Source organism: Rhagoletis zephyria, unplaced genomic scaffold (assembly GCF_001687245.7).
Source record: "Rhagoletis zephyria isolate East Lansing unplaced genomic scaffold, Rhagoletis_zephyria_1.1 Rzeph_scaffold_00599, whole genome shotgun sequence".
Classification (NCBI taxonomy): Eukaryota; Metazoa; Arthropoda; class Insecta; order Diptera; family Tephritidae; genus Rhagoletis; species Rhagoletis zephyria.
Genome location: NW_016157683.1, coordinates 118,216 through 142,246, shown reverse-complemented (window position 1 = coordinate 142,246; position 24,031 = coordinate 118,216). Strand labels below are relative to the sequence as shown.

The following is a 24,031-nucleotide window of genomic DNA, read 5'->3' as shown; positions in this document are numbered from 1 at the left end:
TTGTTAAATCGCATATAATGGTAATTGCAAACCTATTACCATTATTTGATTCTGGTAGGGGTCCTAATGTATCGACTACAATAATGTCAAACGGTTTGCAAGGTGTTAGCGTTAAAACAAGATTTTCCTTGTTTTTAGGTTTAACNAACATTTTGAACAATTTTTAACAAACTTGGATATATCACGGGTCATATTTTTCCAGTGATATTTTGTACGTAATTTTGCATATAGTTTTTTAATTGCGCAGTGTCCGCCTGTTATCGGGTCGTTATGATAAATGGTCATTAGTTTTAACTTTTTATCACCGTCAGTTACTGTTTCTACCTACGTCTAATACGATTTGTAAAAATTTTTAAATATTATTACCGCTGGTTTTTAAATTAGAAATAGAGAAATTATAGAAAAATATATCATCTTTTGGCCATTCAACTTTCTTATTGTTGCGATTGCCGGCTTCATTATCGAGCCTCAAAAGTAACTCGTCTAAACAAGTTGTTTCGTTAACATTCGCAAAATTAAGTAATTCTTGTTTCTTGTGTTTTAAATGTGCTCATATTTGAATATTTGAAATTTTGTTATTTTTATAGTATACAAAATGCGATACTATTCGCGGTAAATTTTTAGAAAAGTTATATGAAAATTTATCGTAAACTTGTGCTGTAGGGCTGTCCGTGTAGTTGTTTTCGTTCTGTTATTCTATCGTTTTTGTCATAGATCGCGTTTTCATAGCTAAAACATGTTTTGTCGAGTCTTTTAGATCGTTAAAGGTAATGCGTGAAAGTGCGTCTGCTCCCACGTTTGATTTACCTTTTATGTATTCAATTGTAAAGTCGTATTCTGACAGTCCTAGCCGTATTCTAGCGAGTTTTGAAGATGGGTCCATCATATTGAAAAGATACACTAAGGGTAGATGGTCAGACTTCACCTTAAAGTGAACATAAGGTCGAAACTGCTTAATAGCAAAATATATAGCTAAAAGTTCTAGTTCTATAAATGCTTTATTTTGTTCTGCTTTGTTGAAAGATTTAGAAACGAAACCTATTGGTAAGTCGTTTCCATTATGATTTTGGCTTAATATAGCACCGCACCCGTTTTTGGAAGCATCTACAGTTATTAAAAATTCTTTAGTAAAATCAGGATATTGCAAAAGTTTAGGCGACATTAAGGCTGATTTTAAGTGTTGAAATGCAGTTTCACAAGCGTTGTCCCATAAGAATTCGACATTTTTTCTACTCAGTCTATTCAAAGGTGCTGCCAGCGACGCAAAGTTAGATATGAAGCGTCTAAAATAATTTGCAAACGCAACGAATCGACGAACAGCGTCTTTATCTGAAGGTTTTGTATACTTTTTTATTGCGTTAATTTTTGAGTAGTCTGGCAGCAGTCCCTTTTCGGAGCACTTGTGCCCTAAAAATGTTACCTCAGCACGAAGAAAATTGCATTTTGTTGGGTTTAGCTTGAGATTAAATTTTCTACACGTTTCGAACACTTTAGCCAGATTTTTTAGATGGTGAGTCTTACTTCAACCTATAACTATGACGTCATCAACGTATAAAAAAGCTTGATTTGGAGAAATGCCTGAAAAGGCTCTTGACATCATTCGAGAAAAAGAATTCGGTGCTACATTTAAACCGAATGGTAAAACTTTCCAGCGAAAAGCTCCCTTGTCAATGCTGAAAGATGATATGTCTCGTGAGTTTTTACGCAATGGAATTTGATGGAAACCAGAAAATAGGTCTAAAGTCGAAAAGTATTTTGCTCGACCAAGGTTGTCTAATATGTCGTCCAAACGTGCAAGTGGAAATTTGTCAGCGATAAGCTTTTTATTAACCGCCCTAAAGTCAACGCACATGCGGTACGATTTTTGGCCGGATGGATCTTTTTTTGTACTAAAATTAATGGACTGTTATAATTAGAGGTTCGATTAAGTAATTTCGCAGTAAAGTATCGACTTGTCTATTTATTTCTTCGCGTTGTGAGTACGGCAAGCGATAGTTTTTGATATAAACGGGAGTCTTGTCATTCAGTCGAAGTTTCTGTTCGTAAAAGTTGTTGAGTGTCATAAGGTCTGTTTTTAAGGCAAATACATTGGCGTATTGTATACACAATTCGAGCAATTTGTTTTTAGCATATTTTGGCATTTGTTTTTGTAAAGTTGACTTTAGTTCCTCTAAACGTTTTCTGTCTTGGGAAGTTTCGTTTATTTTGTAGACATTATACATATTTACTGATATCCTCAGCTCTGATGTTATAGTTTCGAACGTATTTTACCTCGTCCGTGGTATTTATTACTTTTAAAATTGGATTTTTAGTGTCGACGACACATTTTGATGTAAAAACACCAGAACAAAGCTCGTGAGAGTCTACGAAAACAGGGTTTTTGGAATTAGTCAATTTAAATAAACGAAAAACTTCACATATTGGAGGAATGACTAAAGTGTCGGTATTTGAACCGTGTAAAATTGCTATTTTAATGCTTTCTGTCCTAATGCCGATAGTTATACTGTCATTTCTACTGTTAATTGATGAATTTCTTGCTAAACTGGAAACCTTGATTAAAGAGATGTCTGCCTGTGAATCTACGAGAAATTAGAAATTAGAAGTGTTTCTAGAATTTGAACAAGAAGAGCTGTTTCTGTTGCTTGCTGAACGATTGCTTGTGCTATTTCTGTAATTATTTTGTCTATTGTTAAAATTGTTACTTCTATTGAAGTTATTTTGATTATTGTGCTTTGTGTTATTGCCATTATTGTGCCTATTTGTATTGCCGCTATTATACCTGAAACTATTGTTGTGATAGCCATAGTTATTGTGCCCTCTAAAACCTCCTCGAAAACTATTTGGTCTATTTGCCCGTGACCTAAAAGATAACACCTGCCGCTCTTTGATTTCATTATTGTATTCTACAATCATTTTCGCGACTACATCTTTTGAATCTGTAAAGGTTGTTGATGCCAAAATAGATTTCACTAGCTCTGAATGGTTGTTCAGCCTGCAAACATTTACTGTCTGCTCCACCGCTAACTCATGGGCTTTCGCTTGAGTCATACCCTCAATAATTAAAGATCGCTCTAATGCATCAGATAATTCCTCTACTCGCTTTGCAAAATCGGAATAGTTGTTATTAGTAATATATAATGACGCGATTTTGCCAGAGACAACTTTGGAATTATCTGGTTTGATTCTGCTACGTAGCGCAACTTTTATTTGATCAACCGAAATTATTTGACTGGGTAAAATCGCACGCGCTTTGCCTTCGAGTTTTGACTTTAAAAATGCTATAAATGTTGTAGTTAAGGTTTCATCCGATAATTCTTCTATTAAGTTTATTTTGTCAATGAATGAGTCGAGCGATAGTGGGTCACCACTATAGTTTTCTCGGATTATAGATGCACACAAGCTAATGAAAGATTTCTTTTGCTCAGGTGTTGCCATTTTTACATCGTTTGTATATTCGGTAAAATTTATATTCGGTGAACTAATCGTAACGCAAGGCGTTTCTTCAATTTGTAATATTTGAAGTTTGGCTACCACGGCACAGAAAACTGAGGAAAGCGTTTATTGATAAATATAATCGTTGAAATATTTTACCATATTTCAAACGAAATTCTAAAAGTTGTAGTATAAAAGCACGGCAATGGCACAGGCGAAAATTCGTATGAAATTTTTATCGAATATTTGAAAAAAAAAGAAAAATTAATGAAAATTCCAAAATCTGACTTTTGCCTAATGTTGCAAAGAATTGAAGAAAAATTTTAGTGAAAACTTTAAATTGTTGAAGTTACGTTTAAAAAACATATTAATATTTGAATAGAGCAACAAGATTTAGCAAGAATTTGAATGAATATCATGAAAAATATATGAAATACATAATTACAAAAATTTTGTTACATATTGATTTACGAAAAAGATATTGTGTTGTTTCGCACGTAGTGCATCATACCCAAAAGAATCTGCTACTCGCTGTTGTTGTTGCTTGTTTTCTTCGCTGATTGTCCCCCGCTGCAGTCTGTACTAAAACGATACGCTGTCTTGCGTCGCGCCAAGGCTTAGCGACGCTTCTTTATGGCGTTGTGCGTATGCCGTTATACAACGGTTGCATGGCGTGTTTAAGGGTACAGCTGCGGTTGGTAGATGGCGTGGTTTGTATGCCGTTATACAACAAATGTACGATGCGTTTTTACGTATACTAACTGTGGTATGTACAGCACTTTCGCGTTTTCATAGTTCAGATTTTAGGCTTTTTATTTATTTATTTTTGTTCAAATTTGGGACCACCGCTTTTTTTTAATTTTTTTTCTTGTTTTAATTTCAAGTTTTCCGTTCTTAAGCCATTTTTTGTTTTATAAAGTATTAAAAATTTTTGGTACCACCGCTTTTTGGTATTTTTTTTTTTATATAACCGTTTACGGATTTTTCCTGTTTTGTATTCAGGTATTTTGTTTTATTTCTTGTTTAGTTCTCAAGTGTTTAATTTTTCAATGTTCTGCACCGCCACCTTTTATATTTTTAATTAACTTTTTTTTTTTAACTGTTTGTAACCGCCACATATGTATGCGCATATATATGCATTTATGCGCCTTGTCAGTTTTTGAGTTTTTTTTTGTAATTTTTGTAAAGATTTTTTTTTTTGCTTTAAATACTTGTACCATGGTTGCAACTACCACCAACAAATTTTATTTCAACTTATTCACTTCATTTTTTTTTTGTACGTTTTATATTTTGGTGGCCGCCATTTTGCGGGCCGGACCCACGGTCTCCATGTCGAAGTGGTAAAATTCCACTTCGTTAATTCAACGGGCGTACCTGTTGAATTCATGCGGACCCTGGTGCTCCGCCGGCTCTGATGCCGGCCAACGCCTGCTTGGAGCTGCGTTGGTGCAGGCAAACGTTTGTTGCCCGAAGCTGCTGACTGCACCCGATGCCTTGGTGGCTAGCAGGTCGAATTTAATTTAAAGAAAAAGTACTTGTGTTCGAGTTGAAGGTACGCGGGCGAATCCGCCAATATATTTTTCACATTTTGACATAAGCCTAGCAGCTGTCATACATATGACAGGGTCGCATTCAAATATCGTAAATTCTAAGTTCTTAATTGTACTAGATTAGCCTAGGGCGTATTCATATAAGGTAGTTTGTAGTAATTCAGTAAGGTTGAAATTGTATGCTTTTATCGCATTACAGTATACAAGGGCATAGCCAGCATTTCATTTATATAGAGCGAAACAATTTTTTTAATACATTTTTTTTTGGTACATTAATAGAAATTTTTGTGCTTAAGAAAGTATAAGTTTTCTGGTTTCCGTTACAACGATACAAACTTTCCAAAAATCGTTTGATTTTTTTGTTATTTATGGCCTCATAACAATTATATTCAAAAAATTTTATTGATCTTGAAGCCATTTTTAATGAAACAGTTATTGTGAAAAAGCAGCAATAATTAAATCAATCAATCAATTAAAATTTTTCAATATAATTGTTAAAGGCCATAAAATAACAAAAGCAAATAACTTAAGGACGGCCACACCTATAAGTAAACATTCTAATAATAGAAGTTAACGAAAACCAACAAATCAACACCACATGATGGTGGAAAAAAGCAACAAGAATTCACAAGGCGAACTTAGCACAGTGCGTAGGCAACTGGCTGGTGGGATCGTCGGTTAGAATTCTACTAAAAGAAGTCTGATGAGGAAATGTGGTGATTTCCGAAATAGCTATCACTTCTACCATTTTTACAAATTATTGTTGCTTTTCCACAATCAAGTTTAAATGTGGAAAAAGCAACAAGGATTCACAGTCGAATTAGACAGTGCGTAGGCAACTGGCTGAGTCAGTGGGATCGTCGGTTCCAATCCTACTGAAAGAAGTCTAATGAGGAAATGTGGTATTTCCGAAATAGCTTTGGTCTAGATGTCTGAGAGCGCGGTAAAATATAACTATTCCGTTGAGTGACGAACAACGATTGAGATTTATTTGCTCTCTTTTTTTGCTTTACACTCCGTTCGTTAAGGTGTTATTCATGAACAACCTTTTGTACTAAGCTAATGAATTGATATCGATAACAACAATTACAAATTTCGATACATTCAGAAATAGGAATTTGATTATAACTAAATACAAAGTGGTGATTGCCACATTATCCCCTTCCGAGATTTTTGCGAGATTTTTTGTTTGCAAGAATGCGGCTTGTTCGGATATAATGGCTGGTGATGCTCGATGTACGTCTGATGCTTGTTGTGGAGTATTTCTGACTTCTTCTTCATCTGCAACTATGTAAGACGGTTTGAGGCGGTCGATAGAGATTACGACCGTTCTGCCTTTTATTAAGACTTTAGGAGTGTACTCGTACGCCCAACTATCTAATGTTTTAGAAAACTTTTATTGGTTTTGCGTTCTCGTACCAAAAAAACTTGCAAAGTAGGGGAAATTGAGAGAGAGAAATGTTAAAGAGAGCTGCAAATTTCTGCTGGAAAAATTTTTCCCCAGCTAAAACTTGTAAGTAAGAAAATCAGGTGATCACAAACACATGTTTGTAAATAAACAAAGGAAAATATGGCCTTTTTGAGTTATTTATTGCAAATTTTATTATTAATGTTAGAAATAGACAACGACAAAGTGAGTAAATTTAATAAGCACAACGTTTGTTGAGTTTATTTTTCGCTAATTTGTTATTAATCTCCAGTTTGTTTACTTTAATGTGTGCTGACTATGGTTGCCGTATGACATTTTTTGTTTGTAATATAATTTTCCTTTAAATACACCAAAATAGATTTAAATGCAACATGCTAAATATTTTTTTGCTGAAGTTTTCGCTTTTGGTAGGCTGGTTGTTGAAATGAAAATTTTATAATTTTAAAGCTAAATCTGTAGCTATATCTATTAAATTTTTTTGGATTAATGATGGGTGTTTGGAGGAAATACTCTTGTTTTTGAATGCGATATCACAAATAATTATGAGAAAAATAACTTATTCATTCCGATGAAATTAATTTGTATTTTAAAAAGGGTTTTCTTATCCAAAACTGTTCAATTGTATAAAATGCCAAATTGGGGGAAAATGTACCACGCAGAAAATAAATTGCCAAATTAATCACCAGTGGCAACTGTGCAAGTGATCGGCTGTTTCTAAGGTTGCAGGTTTTTGCAAATTTTGCGTTCTCGTACTTCTGTTGATATTTCGTCTCTTTGAGAGCGAATGCTGCTAAATTCCCAGAACTTTTGCCGCTGGAGAATTTTGCCCTCTCAATACGAGTACACACCTTTTGAAATGTTTGTTGTGTTTTGCTACCACCTTGTAAGGGCCATCGTATGGCTCAGTCATGGAAGGTTTTACGGTTACGAAGGTTACGAGTACACACCTTTTGAAATGTTTGTTGTGTTTTGCTACCACCTTGTAAGGGCCATCGTATGGCTCAGTCATGGAAGGTTTTACCCTATCGTTTCGGACGTAAACGTGCATTGATGAAAATAAATCTTTGTCGACGAATGGAGTGCCATGAAGTCTCGACAGGGCGAATTTTTTGTAAGTGCATACGCAATTCATCGACATAAACGCAACTTGGCTGCACGCTAGGCTGTGTAGTGAAAAACTCACCCGGTAGTCCTGTTCACGGGCCGAAGAGCATTTCAGATGCTAGATCTAGTTTCACAGCATTCCGTAGTACCAGAAGAGCGAGACCTAGATTGTCAACCCAGTTGTCTTTTCCGGTAGCTAAAACGGCGTTTTTGAAGGATCGATGCCATATTTCTATCAACCCATTCGTTGTGTGAGTACATAGGGTCTGGAGCATTTCTCGGAACATTTTGGACTCGAATTGGGTCCCCTGATCGGTTACTAGTTTCTGAGGAGAACTATATCGCCCAACCCACTCATTCTGGAACGCTCTGCAAACGGTTTCAGCTAGTATGTCAGGCAGAGTTATCGCCTGGGGCCACCTAGAAGGGTCGATAAAGGTGAGACAACATCGAAAACCATGATTCAGTGCCAATGGTCCGATAATGTCCACATAAACAATTTGAAAGCGTTGGTCAGGTATCCCCAGGCGCTGTAGTGGTGTTTTTTTGTGTCGCAACACCTTGCTACGATTGCTCGAACGAACGCTTTACTCGGGCCACCTAGAAGGATCGATAAAGGGGAGACANTGTGTCGCAACACCTTGCTACGATTGCTCGAATGAACGCTTTACAGTATTTTCGCATAACCAAACGAATCGCTGTGAAAACATTTTGAGTGTCGCGTTGGCACCTGGAGCGTCAGCGTCTGCTAACCTGAAATATTTAATTTGAAGTGAGTGCTTTCTCTTACCCTTTACGAGAGATTGTATGTCATGATTTGTTTACTGATGCGTTGCCATGGTGAGGTAATTAATAGAAGTTATTGAATTAATACGCGATAACATATCTGCAGTTTGATTCACTAAAACTGGAACATGACAGATGTCCGTTGTAAATTAGCTGGTATAGTCTAGTTGCCTAATCTGCCGCGGAGAACCTTTGTCACAGTGTTTATTAAAGGCATANTTCTCCTTTGTCACAGTGTTTATTAAAGGTCGTTTGGTTGCCCTCTACCATGGACTGAAAGTGCTTTAGTGCAAGATATATGGCGAACAACTCTGTGTCGTATACCGAGCATGGTTGCCACAGTTGGTAACTTTCTACCAAAATTGGTAACTTTTAAGCGGTTTGGTAACTTGGTAACTTTTATTTCATTTTGGTAACTTGCAACCAAATATCTATTTGCATTACTAGAAAAAAATTAATTATGTTTTGCATGTGTGTAATTATAAAAACCCTTCGAGTATCAGTGGCAGCACTACTGGCACTTCTACAAAATTACTTCGATAAAGTTAGAGATATCTTATATTCGAATACTGGAATTATTTGAATTACAGTGGTAGCACCACGTGCTACACTTCTAAAACAACTATCGAATTTTTGCGATAAATTTTGAATTCTACCATCTCACATTTAATACTGGAAATACTGTTTGCAACAATAGTACAGTAAAATTAGTATACAAAATTCGGCCATCTGGCAACTTTTGGTAAAGTCCAAAAACAAACAAGTAAGAAAGACTAAGTTCGGGCGGAGCCGAACATTAAATACCCGCCGCAAGTATTAAATATTGGATTTTCACCTTTCCGAAAGGTACCGCTACATGGCAAGCCGGGGTGTATCAATTTGACTAAATTAGCGTCCTTAAATTTCGAAATATGGAAGTTTCAAGCATTTCTGAAATTTACCGTTATATGAAAAGTTGCCTCAAGTTTAGTCCGATTTCAGTAATTTTCAACATTTTGCTTTTATGTGGCAAGCACAATAACCGTACCGAGTTTGGTACAAATATCAATTTTGAGTAAATAATCTTCAGTATTTCTGAAAATTACCGTTATATGGGAGGTAGGCGTGGTTATTGTGCGATTTTGCCCATTTTCAATACCATCCGTCCTACGCCCGAAAGAAGTACACGTACAAAGTTTCGTCAAGAGATCNTATCACAAGCGTATTTCTTGATAAAGAGTTGTTGCAAGCATTAACTTGAATAAATTAGCTTTAATATTTACTGCTTTATCGAAGATTTCGTATTTCTCCAAATTACCGTTATATGGGATGTGGGTGTGGTTATAGTCCGATTTTAAAAATTTTCGGTCATTTAGTATGCAGTAGCAAGGCTAACAATTGTGCCAAGTTTGGAAGAAATTGGTACAGGCGTTACCAAAATATACACATGTAACCATAAGTGGGCGTGGCTAAAAATTATTGCAAATATCAATTTTGAGTAAATAATCTTCAGTATTTCTGAAAATTACCGTNGCAACCAAATATCTATTTGCATTACTAGAAAAAAATTAATTATGTTTTGCATGTGTGTAATTATAAAAACCCTTCGAGTATCAGTGGCAGCACTACTGGCACTTCTACAAAATTACTTCGATAAAGTTAGAGATATCTTATATTCGAATACTGGAATTATTTGAATTACAGTGGTAGCACCACGTGCTACACTTCTAAAACAACTATCGAATTTTTGCGATAAATTTTGAATTCTACCATCTCACATTTAATACTGGAAATACTGTTTGCAACAATAGTACAGTAAAATTAGTATACAAAATTCGGCCATCTGGCAACTTTTGGTAAAGTCCAAAAACAAACAAGTAAGAAAGACTAAGTTCGGGCGGAGCCGAACATTAAATACCCGCCGCAAGTATTAAATATTGGATTTTCACCTTTCCGAAAGGTACCGCTACATGGCAAGCCGGGGTGTATCAATTTGACTAAATTAGCGTCCTTAAATTTCGAAATATGGAAGTTTCAAGCATTTCTGAAATTTACCGTTATATGAAAAGTTGCCTCAAGTTTAGTCCGATTTCAGTAATTTTCAACATTTTGCTTTTATGTGGCAAGCACAATAACCGTACCGAGTTTGGTACAAATATCAATTTTGAGTAAATAATCTTCAGTATTTCTGAAAATTACCGTTATATGGGAGGTAGGCGTGGTTATTGTGCGATTTTGCCCATTTTCAATACCATCCGTCCTACGCCCGAAAGAAGTACACGTACAAAGTTTCGTCAAGATGTCTCAATTTTTACTCGAGTTATCGTGTGCACAGACGGACGGACGGACAGACAGTCACCGCTTAATCGATTTCGCTTTTCATTCTGATGATTTATGTATACATTAGTCTATATCTATCTCGTTTCGTTTTGCCTGTTACAAAGAACCGTTAGGTGAACAAAATTATAATACCCTTGTGCACAAGGCGCTCGGGTATAAAAAAATGTCGCGTACTTTTTACCAGACCCACCTACTGACATGTATTTCGACGTAATGAATCCGAATCTGAGGCCCGTTTGACACGTACAGTAAATTATGAAAAACCGAAAAAATAGCAAAAAAATGAGCAATTTTCGCAATTTACTCGAAATTATGTACGCGTCAAGCGGGCGGTTAAAAGCGCCCGCAATTTTTTTTTGTGGGCCGGTGCTTTGATTCCGTGAGTCGCAGGTTCAAATATCGGCACATTCCGAACGAAAAATGACACTGAAGATGGCACAACGCCGAAACCGGTTTTGTCTACAAACCAAATTTGGCAAGCGATGACCAAAAATCGTTCCACATTATATTATACTCCTACCCTGTCTGAAACGCCAACAACGAAAATGAGAATATCGGAGCATGCAGTGATTAGTTGATAGAAAAATATTTTCTAATAAAAAAAACATTATCATTGTCAACAGGATTTTCCATCTTGATAATTTATTAAAAAAATAGATTTTAACTTCTGTGCTAGAACTAGGAGTTCTTGCTAAGTAATTAAAAATTGACAAATTTTAAAAATATTGAATTTATTATATAAGGTCACAGAATCGGGCTGTAAGTAGATACCCATTTGTTATGAAATATAGCAGTTTCATTCAGTATATTTTTTTCTCATTGAAGAAATGAAGATTTTAGTTGTGAAGTTTTGGTAACTTTTGGTAACTTTCCTTGAGAGATTTTGGTAGAAAAAAAAATTTGGCGAGCGGCAACCATGATACCGAGTACCGCTTTTCAGTTTCGTTAAGGCGGCGTGAAAAATAAAAGAGTGGTTGTGGGTTATTTTCTACCACTTAATGCAAATACCACTCCCACAGCGATGTCGGAAGCGTCAGTGACTAACTGAAGTTGATCGTCGACAAGGTAGCGGCGTTAGCCAAATTTTATTTGCACTCTTCAAATGCTTCAACTGCTTCTTTATTCCATGCGATAAGAGCCTTGTCATTCCGTTTGTTGCCGTGAATTAGTTTTTGCAAAACTGCTTAACGTTTGGTGACGCCAGGTAAAAACTTACGATAGAAATTGATTGTTGCTAAGATGATTTTTAATTCATTGGCAATTCTTGGGCGTGGTATTCGCAGAACCGCCTATATCTTCTCCAGAAATGGGTGACCTCCTGTGCTGGTAATAAGGTGACCAAGGAATTTTAGCTTACTTTTTCCAAATTCGCATTTGGACGGGTTAGTTGTCAGCCCAGCCGCACGAAGTCGCTGAAATACCAAATGCATATGCTCCGTGTGGTCTTGCATGTTTGCAGATGCAATACATATGTCGTCAACGAAGGCAAACACGAAGTCCATCCCACGCAGAGCTACGCGAATTAGGCGCTGAAACGTCTGGGAGGCATTTCGTAACCGGAACGTCATATACGTGTATTCGAAGAATCCAATAGGTGTTATGATGGGTGTGTTCTTTACGTCTTCGGGTCTTGCTGGGACTTGGTAGAACGCCCTTTGCAGATCGATTTTGCCGAAAGCTGTTTTTCCACCAAGAATGGTCATACAGTCATGGACAAAAATAATGGGGTACCGGTCCGGAACTGTGATTTTTTTGAGAGCGCGGTAGTCACCGCATGGTCTCCAAGTCCCGTCTGCTTTATGGACCATATGTAGGGGGCTAGCCCAAATTCTTTTAGATAAGCGGCACACTCCTATTTTCATGAGGAATTCAAACTCGGACTTCACTCCAGCCAGCTTCTCGCGATCAAGCTTACGGGATGACCACGAGTTTCTATAACGTGGCTAACTTCAGATTTTACTGGCAGACTATCCGACGTCATTTCAGTTATGTCTTCGAAGTCTACAAAGAGATTCGCGAAAGGACATTTGGTATCGAAAGCCTTGATATGCACATTCAGCGCTGTGTGAATGGTGCACGGCGCTGCTAGTCTTTTCTTGTTGTCAATTAATTTATTGCATTTTAATTCAATAATCAAGTCGTAATGACAAATAAAATCACTGCCTATTGTTGGAGTATCACGTCTGCAACCATAAAGTTCCATGTAAAGTTTCGACGAAGACCAAGGTCTATATGCTGACTCACAATGATATAGGTGTTATCAATCCGCCGTTGGCGGCATACAATATAACTGAGGTGGGACGAAGGACCGAACAATTACTTTTCTATGGAATTACGTTAAAGACGGCCCCAGTATCGATCAAGTACTTAAAGCGAGACGAACGATCTGTGGTAACAAGTTGATTGATTGAGCAACTGCACCGCTGGGAGACGTTTCTAGTCAATCGTGCTTTTTGGAAACACTGTTGCCTACGTCGCGTTAGCGGTGGCTGCATGGGCTACGGCAACGAGTTACAGTATCGCCAAAGGTTTGGTGGTACCAACACTCATTACCACCAGTAAGCTTTGACTTTTGAGTGTTTTGACGACTACGTGAACGCGCGCGTCTGTCGTTTGTTCGCGAACGGCTGCGCTGCCGTGTGCTCAGGTTGCCGATTTTTTGCTATAACTGGCGCATTGTGTTCGCTAGCTGTGTGATTGCTGTTTGTGAACCTTCTTCGGGTATGTTGGATGAAACCACAAAATTTGGGTGAGCGTCTACATTACACAATTAGGACACCGATCGGACTACATCCACATAGAGCACTTAATGTTTTTTTCTTAATAGGACCGCTCTATCTCAAAAAACTTTTCAAGAACGCCCTACTTCAGAATTTAATTCAAAAACACCGTATCTCAAAATTTGGTTCAAAAACGCCCTATCTCACTTCAAAATGTATTGAAAATATGCTGATATAGGCCGCTTTTGAATCGACAGCTGAGATAAGGCGTTATTGAAACGAGTTCTGAAATAGGGCGTTCTTGAAAAGTTTTTTGAGATAGAGCGTTTTCGAACTGGCTGCCGAGATAGGTCGATCTTCCACTCAGCCATCGATTCTTCTAGTTATAGCTGTATTTTAGGCTGACGGCTCTCTCCAAAATAATTGAGTAGCTCACTTTTAAAAAAATCGTACATGTCTACGCCAGTGCTAGTTACGCGCTGTGGATTTTCATCATTATTGCTAATCTGCCCGATAGTAGGCAGAGTAAGCGGATCCAGTGTTGCCATAACGTGGTAATATCTCTGGGTATCGCTGCTCATATTGCAGGCCTTAAACCAATAGCCCACAGATGTGAACTAAGCGTCCATTATATTTAGTGTTAAGAGAGGCATTGGAATTTGGGAATGCACTTCAGTATAAGCTGCCGAATTTCGTTGTTGCGAAAATATTGTGTCTGCTGATGTTCAGCAAACGGTACGGCTATGTCTTTTTGTTGGTGCCCATACGGTGCTATCGTATTATGCTGGTGCATCGCTACCAGGGGAGCTTCACTGCCCTCTGCCTGCGCCGGCTGATGCGTCGCTGCAATTGCTGAATCCAATATAATGAACGTTTGACCCTTGTTCTGGTTCTGCGTTTCACCGGTGCTCCTGCTGCTACTGTAACCCGGCGGAGCTGCTGCGCCTCCTGGAACACCATTGCTGCCAGATATGGTTATGCTATCTGTACGTAGCAGGTTTCGATTCATTTTTCGATATTTTTTATTAATATCAAATAACGCGATTTGCCCTTTTTCTGGCACCATTTTGGTCTAGATGTCTGAGATCGCGTTAAAGTAAAACTATTCCGTTGAGTGACGAACAGCAATTAAGATTTATTTGCTTTCGTTCTTTTGCTTTACACTCCTTTCGTTAATTAGTGATGAACAACCTTTTGTACTAAGCTAATGAATTGATATTGATAACAATAAATACAAATTTCTATACATTTAAAAATAGAAAATTGATTATAACTAAATGCAAAGTGGTGATTGCCGGTGACAGGTAATAAGATCAACGGAAATAAGATCAATTGACTATTTCGCACCAGGGTGCGAAATAAAGTCAATTTACATGATTACCTTTTTAAAAAGACATTATTGACATTATTTCTCTTTCAAAAATTAAATTTGCTTAGCTTCGCGGCGGCCCGCGTCGGCGCGCTACATCGCGCGCGGCTCGGCCCCCCGGCCCCCCTTCCTCATCTCCCACCGTGCTGTAACGCAGGTAGATTTATTTTTTTTTATCTTTTTCTCAACTATTTAAATTTCGAAGATGCGACCTTTGACCCCTTATAGCACCTGTAATATAAGTTTGCACAAAAAAAGTTATATACCATATAAATAAAAGCAAAAGGCGGGGTACGTTTTTTAGTTACTTACATGTAAATAATTTTTTACCAAAGCTCCTATTTCGAAATTTAAAGGCGCACATCTCGATTTCGGAGGCTAACTTCGAAGAACGGAGAAATTAAATTTTTACCTATGCCTTAATCTTTTAAAAACAAATTGGTTTGGTCTAATACCCAGCCGGGTGCTGTACAGTGTATTCCAGTATCTTAATTTATGTATATTGTAACTATCAATATCTTATAAAGAGAAGGGTTAATTTTTTAATCTAAAACTGATAAAGTTAGAAGAACGAAATTCGAGGATGTGGTAGATAACATATTAGTCCTTGTCATACTTTTTTTTCGAAATATATATTGGATATTTAAGGATAAAGTTTTAAAAGCCCATTTTCAACACTTATTCATTCTGATGCACCAATAAATTAAATTTTTATTCAATTCTACAGAATTTTTCCTTTAAATGTTACCCATATTGGTACTCTACAATGCACAAAATCTTTTAAATATTGTTTTATTTTCAATCATGTCCTAGAAATTTCATAGTCCTTTAAAAAAATCCCGACGTCAAAGAGCAAAATTTAAAACGCAGTTATACTATATTTGGCTCTTAATTTTGTGAATATATTGATTTTTTCGTGTGTTTAAAAAATTTTGGTTTTTGTCTCACGGTGTAATTGCCAGAGTAGTTATGCTCAGGAAAAATTCCTTAAAACCTATTAGTAAACATGGTTAGAATCGAATCAACTACTTAGTTGGATATTTTCACATATTTCGATATAAGGACTTTCTGCCACTCTCCGATCACTGTGTGACGTTCAAAAAATGTATATTATCAAATTACATTATCACAACTACAACTAGTTATTTCCTATCAGCTCTCATCGTACGCAGAGATAAATAGTTCATACGAACTAAACATTTTGAAGTTCCTAAGTAATCTGTATGTGTTAATATCATGAAGCAGATATTCGTGCAAACCAAATTGAAACACAAAAAAACTTGATTTTGAACTTTTATTTAAAATCAAACAACCGTCAAAGTTAACACCAAATGTACACAGTGGACGATTGTGTTTTACAAAAACCTCTTTTTCTTTTAACAAGTTAAATGGGGTTAATTTGAACGTAATAAAGAAGTAATTTTAAAAATACTTACTTTACTCTGCATAGCTTCTCATTGTGAGGGTCAAACAAAAATTGAGTGGTTTTGCTGTGTAAAGCACTTCAAAGAGGTAGCTACTAGAGATGGGCACGGGCCTAAATTTTCAGGGCCCGCACGCTAAGAATTTTAGTGGGGCCCGGCCCGGGACACGTCCCAGCCAATAAAGAAAGAAATAAAGAGCCAACTTTAATTGTATGTACCTATACATATGTACATATTTTTAATTTTGTGTTAATGTATGTATATTTACTTAAGTGAATCAATTTTTTGGATAGGGAAGCAAAGCGCATGGGTCTGGTGGTAAACGAGGACAAGACGAAGTATCTCCTGTCATCAAACAAACAGTCAGCACATTCGCGCCTTGGCACCCACGTCACTGTTGACAGTTACAATTTCGAGAAAGTAGAGAATTTCGTTTACTTGGGAACCAGCATTAACACCGATAATAATGTCAGCATTGAAATCCAACGTAGAATCACTCTTGCCAACAAGTGCTACTTTGGACTGAGTAGGCAATGCAGGAGTAAAGTTCTCTCTCGACGTACGAAAACCGCGCTCTATAAATCACTCATCATGCCCGTGCTGGTATATGGCGCAGAAGCATGGACAATGACAACATCCGATGAGGCGGCTCTTGGAGTGTTTGAGAGAAAGATTTTGCGGAAGATTTACGGTCCTTTACGCGTTGGCGACGGCGAGTACCGCAGACGATGGAACGATGAGCTGTATGAGCTTTACAACGATATGGACATAGTGCAGCGAATTAAAATACAGCGGCTCCGCTGGCTTGGTCATGTCGTTCGAATGGACACCGACGCTCCAGCTCTGAAAGTATTCAACTCGGAACCCGCTGGTGGTAGCAGAGGAACAGGGAGGCCCCCACTGCGATGGAAAGATTAGGTGGAGAAGGACTTGGCGTTTCCAATTGGCGTCAGTTGGCATAGAGGAGAAACGACTGGCGTTCTNAGAGGAAGAGGGAGGCCCCCACTGCGATGGAAAGATTAGGTGGAGAAGGACTTGGCGTTTCCAATTGGCGTCAGTTGGTATAGAGGAGAAACGACTGGCGTTCTTTGCTGAACTCGGCCAAAATCGCTTTGGCGGTTACAGCGCCAATTTTTTACATCAAAGATTTTTATTATATATTTTCTGGGAGTGCAAGTGAAAGGTATTTTATGTACAGATATGTAAACAAAATTACTAAGTATCTTATTTTTTCTAACGGTTTCCAAATATTTCTTTTTTTTTGCTTTTTTCTTATCAAAAGAGTTTTAATATGTACTATTTTTTTTTCTTTGATAAAAACAAAAGCTTAGCAACGGGCTTATTCGTGCTTTTATGAAATCTTACTGAACGCCCATGTACGCACGAGCTCGTGCTGACAGCAAATTTTCCGGCCCGTACCGGCGGGCTTACGCAGGGGCCCGCTGGGCCCCTGCCAAAAGCTCGGCCCGTGCCCATCTCTAGTAGCTACTGAGCGTCAGCAAAGTTATCAGAGGTCTGTTGCGCTCGACGAAGGGTAAAAAGCCTTTATATAAATACATATATTTGTCATAATTTTGTTTTAACCTGAATTCAGCGTAAATAATCTAATTCTTAATGACTTTATTATGTTTATAACTTACTACTTATGTATATATGTAATAGTATAAGCTTTCGCTCGCAATAAAAGTCTCAATGACACAACAGATAAATTCCATTTAATTTACAATGTATCGAAACGGGAATGCGGAACATAATAGTGCTGATGGTAACTTCGAAGTGACACTAGCGACAAAAGCAACAATTTACTCAGAGGGATTAGTCGAATGGAAACCTCCAGCTATTTACAAATCATCCTGTGAAATAGATGTAGAATATTTTCCTTTCGACGAACAAACATGTGTGCTCAAATTTGGCAGTTGGACGTATGATGGGTTTAAGGTAGGTTATCCCAGTTTTTTCATTCCTCACAACTTGCATAATAACTAATGTTGTTAACTCCCGAATTTAAATTTCTAAAGCAATTTATTTATTGAAGTAACGGCGTTACTCGTCAGGACGGTGTATATTCGATAAGTCTTAATTCCACGCTTTTTCGTTCCATCTTTAATGCATTTTTTTACAGCTGCAAACCAAACGCTTAAACATTTTCGTCTTCATAGCGTGTAGAATTTTTATAAATAAATCGTCCCCTAACCGCCAAAAGGACGTAGTCGACAAAAAGTAAATTTTTCGGTAGGCGTTTTTTTCTTAACATTCCAATCACTGTTGATACTAACGTGAAGGTCAATGAAAAAGTTACATTTGATGGTAGGTATATAATACTGAGGGTTTGTCGCCACAAAAAAGCTGCAGCACGCAATTGCGGCGGTTGGCCAAAAAATATATTAAAAATAAACATTTCTTTTTTCATTACAAAACCCCTTTTGATGAAAATGTTGCTCTTCCATGTGCAAAATGGTTTTGATATCCCAGTCAACCCTGTAAAAGTGTATGTGAAATAACACAAACGGCAATAAGGCAAAATTTATTTATTTAATACCAAAATCTGAGTATGGAAATAAAACAAATTTTGCCTTATTTCCCTTTGCTTATTTATACTATTTGTGACAAAAACAGTTACAGTTTATAGAAGAAAAAAGAACTTTTGTTTGTGCTTCCAAAAATTAAATTAAACGAAAAATGTGGTATAATTTATATGATGAAAGTAATACTCACAAGATATTTTTACTTATGAAAAGTCTGACAAATTATCGGGAAAGCCTCTTTAATAACTGCTCGGCAAATTGAACATAGCGTGTTTGTATGAATTTTATCTGCATGCTCTTTAATATGTAGAAAACATTGCTGCCAAACCTTAAAATGTTTGCATGGATCAAACAAAAGTTACCGTTCCTGTTCGCAGCATATATCTAACAAGGAGAATATTTATTTATTTATTAATCCAGTAAAAAAATATTTCATACAGATTTTTCGCAAAAAAATAAAATATAAATTCATAACTAATTTTGAAAAATATTAAAAAGTAGTTTGGAATTAAATTTGGTAGAAGAAAAATAGATAGCAGAAGAGTTTGAGAGCGAGTTAAACTCTTTTAAAGCTCTGCGAATAGGAGCGTTATTCGCATAATTATTCCGGCCAAAGTCCAGAGAAACAATATCATGATTCCTAAGGCTTCTTGGTGTGATATTAAATGTAATCCGTTCGAATAAGAACGGCGAGTCAATCGCAACCCGTATAATATCCAAACGAAAGTAAGAGAAAAATGAATCCTCCTATTGTGCAGTGATTTAAGGTTTATGAGCAAGCATCTACCAGTGTAAGATAGAAAAGGGCCAACAAAATGTAGAGAGCGTAGATAATACCGAATGAAACATTTTTGGATTCATTCAACGATGTTAATATTAAAGTGTGTTTGCATTGTTCAACTTTGCGTTCAACATTTGCGTTCAACTCAGCGCAGGGTTGCACGAAAAAAAGTTGAATGGCTAAAAATATCAAAATATGAAAAAATATCAAAATATTCGCCATAAAAAGGTGTTTGCATTGTTCAACTTTGCATTCAACTTTTGGTTGAATGGCCTTTCAACTAATCGCTTTCAACAAAGTTGGTCGCCAGCCAACATTTAGCCATTCAACTTTTTTTTCGTGCAACCCTGCGTTGAGTTGAACGCAATTGTTGAACGCAAAGTTGAATAATGCAAACACTGCTTNGTGATATTAAATGTAATCCGTTCGAATAAGAACGGCGAGTCAATCGCAACCCGTATAATATCCAAACGAAAGTAAGAGAAAAATTAATATTCCTATTGTGCAGTGATTTAAGGTTTATGAGCAAGCATCTACCAGTGTAAGATAGAAAAGGGCCAACAAAATGTAGAGAGCGTAGATAATACCGAATGAAACATTTTTGGATTCATTCAACGATGTTAATATTAAAGTGTGTTTGCATTGTTCAACTTTGCGTTCAACATTTGCGTTCAACTCAGCGCAGGGTTGCACGAAAAAAAGTTGAATGGCTAAAAATATCAAAATATGAAAAAATATCAAAATATTCGCCATAAAAAGGTGTTTGCATTGTTCAACTTTGCATTCAACTTTTGGTTGAATGGCCTTTCAACTAATCGCTTTCAACAAAGTTGGTCGCCAGCCAACATTTAGCCATTCAACTTTTTTTTCGTGCAACCCTGCGTTGAGTTGAACGCAATTGTTGAACGCAAAGTTGAATAATGCAAACACTGCTTTACATTCATAATATGGTCGCCAGATGAATACAGCGTACTCGAGCTTAGAACGAACAAAAGAAGGGTAAAGAATGTTGTTTTGTGTTTTATCTTCAGTTGAAATTTTGGCATTACTATCACTTGCTTCACTAATATTTCCAATTAGCAACAATAGATTCGGGCTTTCACATATGTTAATATCTGGCCGAGCTTCACCTCCAAGGGGGAGGAATCTACAGTTTTACGCCGACTGCGAACGGCGATTGTATTTTTATGAGAAGCTGTTTTTCATGGCAGAAGTACACTCGGAGGCTTGTCATTGCCTGCCGAGGGGCGACCGCTGTTAAGAAAAAACCGTTTTTCTATATTTTTCTTGCGATTTTGCTTTGACCAGGGCTTGAACCCAGGCCATGCGGAGTGATAGCACGCACTGCTACCACTACACTGGGGCATTAAAAAAGGAGTTTCAAAAGTAAAGTAGTGTCATTTTTTATTATTCTTTTTTCTAAACGGTTAGAAAGCCACCAGTGCATAGTTGCGAAAGGAGGGGAGGGGGCGGAAGACGCGAGCGCGACGTCGAACGCGGCCCGGCGCGCGAACTCGGAGCCGCGACGCTGGGCACTTTCAAAGTTGTATACTTACAAATCCGTCCATTTTACTTGTTCATGTACTACATTTTGTCAAATGTAACTGGGTAACTACCCTACAAGACAGCTGAGTATCATATGAGTACTCATATTATCATTATCCCTAATCACAAAAGTGCTTATCAAAGTCCTNACCGCCGCGACGCTGGGCACTTTCAAAGTTGTATACTTACAAATGCGTCCATTTTACTTGTTCATGTACTACATTTTGTCAAATGTAACTGGGTAACTACCTACATATGTGTGTGCATATGTGCACACGCTTATCCTTGTTATTGTTCTTACATATCGTACTACTCACTCCAAGAACTTTTTTAACCGCAGGGCCCTGTAAGCTCTTTAAGGCCTGTCAGAATAAGTCTAATTAGGAATTTGGGCGAATTTTTAGGAAACGTAAAATTTTCTCTCTTACACCGTGGCTAAATTTTACACACACAAAAAAATAACGTATTCGCGAAACCATGGGTAAGTTATAATAAACTGGGTTTTTAGTTTTTCTCTCTGATGTCAGATTTTTTTAAAAGACTTTGAAATTTAGAAAATATGATTATTTAAAAAATTCAGTGCAATCTATATATTAATACGCTAACATAAATTTTGTCTCCGTTCGTTTGGCGATTCTACCGAACCGATTCTTCAAAACCAAGAACACCGTTGGAAAGGCATTTTTCCGTAGATGAGCAGAGTTTTTATGGTTTTACAATTGGTTGAAAATTACGGCCAAAACCGTCGTTTAAACATTGTCGAATTGTGTATATATGCTGCTGCAACATGTTCAATTTGACATGTTTCGCCTGTTGTTTCACTACACATTTGAAATTAAGCTTTGAAGTAAAGATAAATATGAAGAAATAAATGATAACGATGAAGTCAAAAAAAAAGAAGGCAAAAGTGAAGATAAAGACGAAAATGGAGACAATGACAGATACATAAGAATTAGGGTAACTGAAAGGGTAAGAACATTTCTTGAATTTATGAAGTGAAACTTCTTTAGCGGCAATTGGTTGTTTGGGAGTAAATTGTCAAATTCAAGGGGAATAATGCACATGGAAATGGTTCTCAGCGGTTTAGCGGTTTGAGAATAAAAACAAAAACAAAGATGCCTAGAGGTACAGGCAAAAACGAAGATCAAAGTAAATTTAAACACTTTAAGGTAAAGGTGAAGAGGAATATGCAAAAATAAAGATAAATATGAAGAAAAGGATGAGGATGAAGATCGATATTGTTATCGATATAAAACTCGATATTTTTATCGATATAATAATCGATATTGCTATCGATAAAATAATCGATATTGTTATCGATACTGTTATTGATTAAATAATCGATATTGTTATCGATACAGTAATGTATATTGTTATCGGTATAATAATCGATTAGATAATATATTTTGTTATCGATTTAGTCATTTATATTGTTAACGATATGTACAATAATCGATACTGATGATTGTTATATTTATCGATGATTTAATCGATTTCACAATCGTTGTATTTTTCTATATGTTTATGGATATTGTTATCGGTATTTTTATCGACACAGTTATCCACAGGGTTATCGATATACTAATCGGAACATGGGATGTCATCACATTACATGATATCACATCACATTTTATCACATGATATGAAGAGGCTTCACATGATATGATATCACATCACACGATATCAGGTGACATGAATTATATGATATGACATCACATTATTTGGCATGACATCACATGACTATGACATCGTATGACATGACATGGCATTACATGACGTGGCATCACATGATATGACATCGTATGGTATGAAATCATATGACATGACATGAGAGGATATGACAACACATGACATGACATCCTATCACATTACATAAAATCACGTCACATCTTATCACGTCATCGCACCTCATCTCATCTACGTGAAGAGAAAAAGAAAAGGATATAAGCAAAGATGTGAAAGATAAAATCAAAGATGAAGACCAAGGTAAATTTACGATTTCAAAACTAAAGACACCGTTGTAAAGGTAATTTTCTGTAGATGAGGAGAGTTTTTATAGTTTCGAAATTGGTTGAAAATCGTCGCTTAAATTTTTTTTCCATATTTGTGTATGGTTGTTTTTCCAAACCTGTTCAATTTCAGCTGCTTCGCATTTTGTTTTACTTCGTATTTGAAATTAAACTTTGAAATAAAGATAAATATGAAGATGAAGAAACAAGTGATAACGATGAAGATAAAAGTGAAGATAAAGACGAAAATGGAGATAAAGGCGAAAATGGGGACAATGAGAAATACATAAGAACTAGGTTAACAGAGTTGAAATTTTCCGATAGGAATCGAAATAAAATCAGCCATAAAGGTTACTGAAATTTATCGAGTCATCGAAGTTTATAATTATCGAAATTTATCCATGCTTATTAAGTTATCGCAACATATCGAATTATTCAAACTGATCAATGTTTATCCAAATTTACGGATAGTTATCCAGCTTTAAAAACGTGTGTGATAAACGAAATTTGTCAAGTTAAAGAAATGTATCAAGTTATCGATATTTATAGAATTATCACTATTTATGGACTTAACGAAATTTATCGAGGTGTCGTAATGCATGGAGTTCTTTCAACTTACAGAGTTATCGATAATTATTGATCTATCTATCTATATATTTTTGGAATTTTCAACATATATCGATTTTTCGAAATTTCAAGGTTATATAAGCTTATCGATTTATCACTGCTTATCGAATTTGATCGTCTTAACAGAGTGTAACGAGTTATCAAAATGTTTAGATAGTTCTAGAAAAATGTGGAGTTTTTGAGTTATCTAAATTTATCGAGCCANTCACGTCACATCTTATCACGTCATCGCACCTCATCTCATCTACGTGAAGAGAAAAAGAAAAGGATATAAGCAAAGATGTGAAAGATAAAATCAAAGATGAAGACCAAGGTAAATTTACGATTTCAAAACTAAAGACACCGTTGTAAAGGTAATTTTCTGTAGATGAGGAGAGTTTTTATAGTTTCGAAATTGGTTGAAAATCGTCG

At 36.5% G+C, this 24,031-nt stretch overlaps 1 protein-coding gene across 1 annotated transcript in view; it reads left to right on the top strand.

Annotated features, from left to right (window-relative positions):
- Positions 1-24,031, top strand: part of LOC108360640 (acetylcholine receptor subunit alpha-like) — a 143,711-nt gene that overhangs the window by 32,025 nt on the left and 87,655 nt on the right. The window contains exon 4 of the mRNA XM_017613004.1: positions 17,891-18,071. Within this exon, the coding sequence (XP_017468493.1) occupies positions 17,891-18,071 (181 nt within the window). The remainder of the gene's footprint in view (positions 1-17,890; positions 18,072-24,031) is intronic.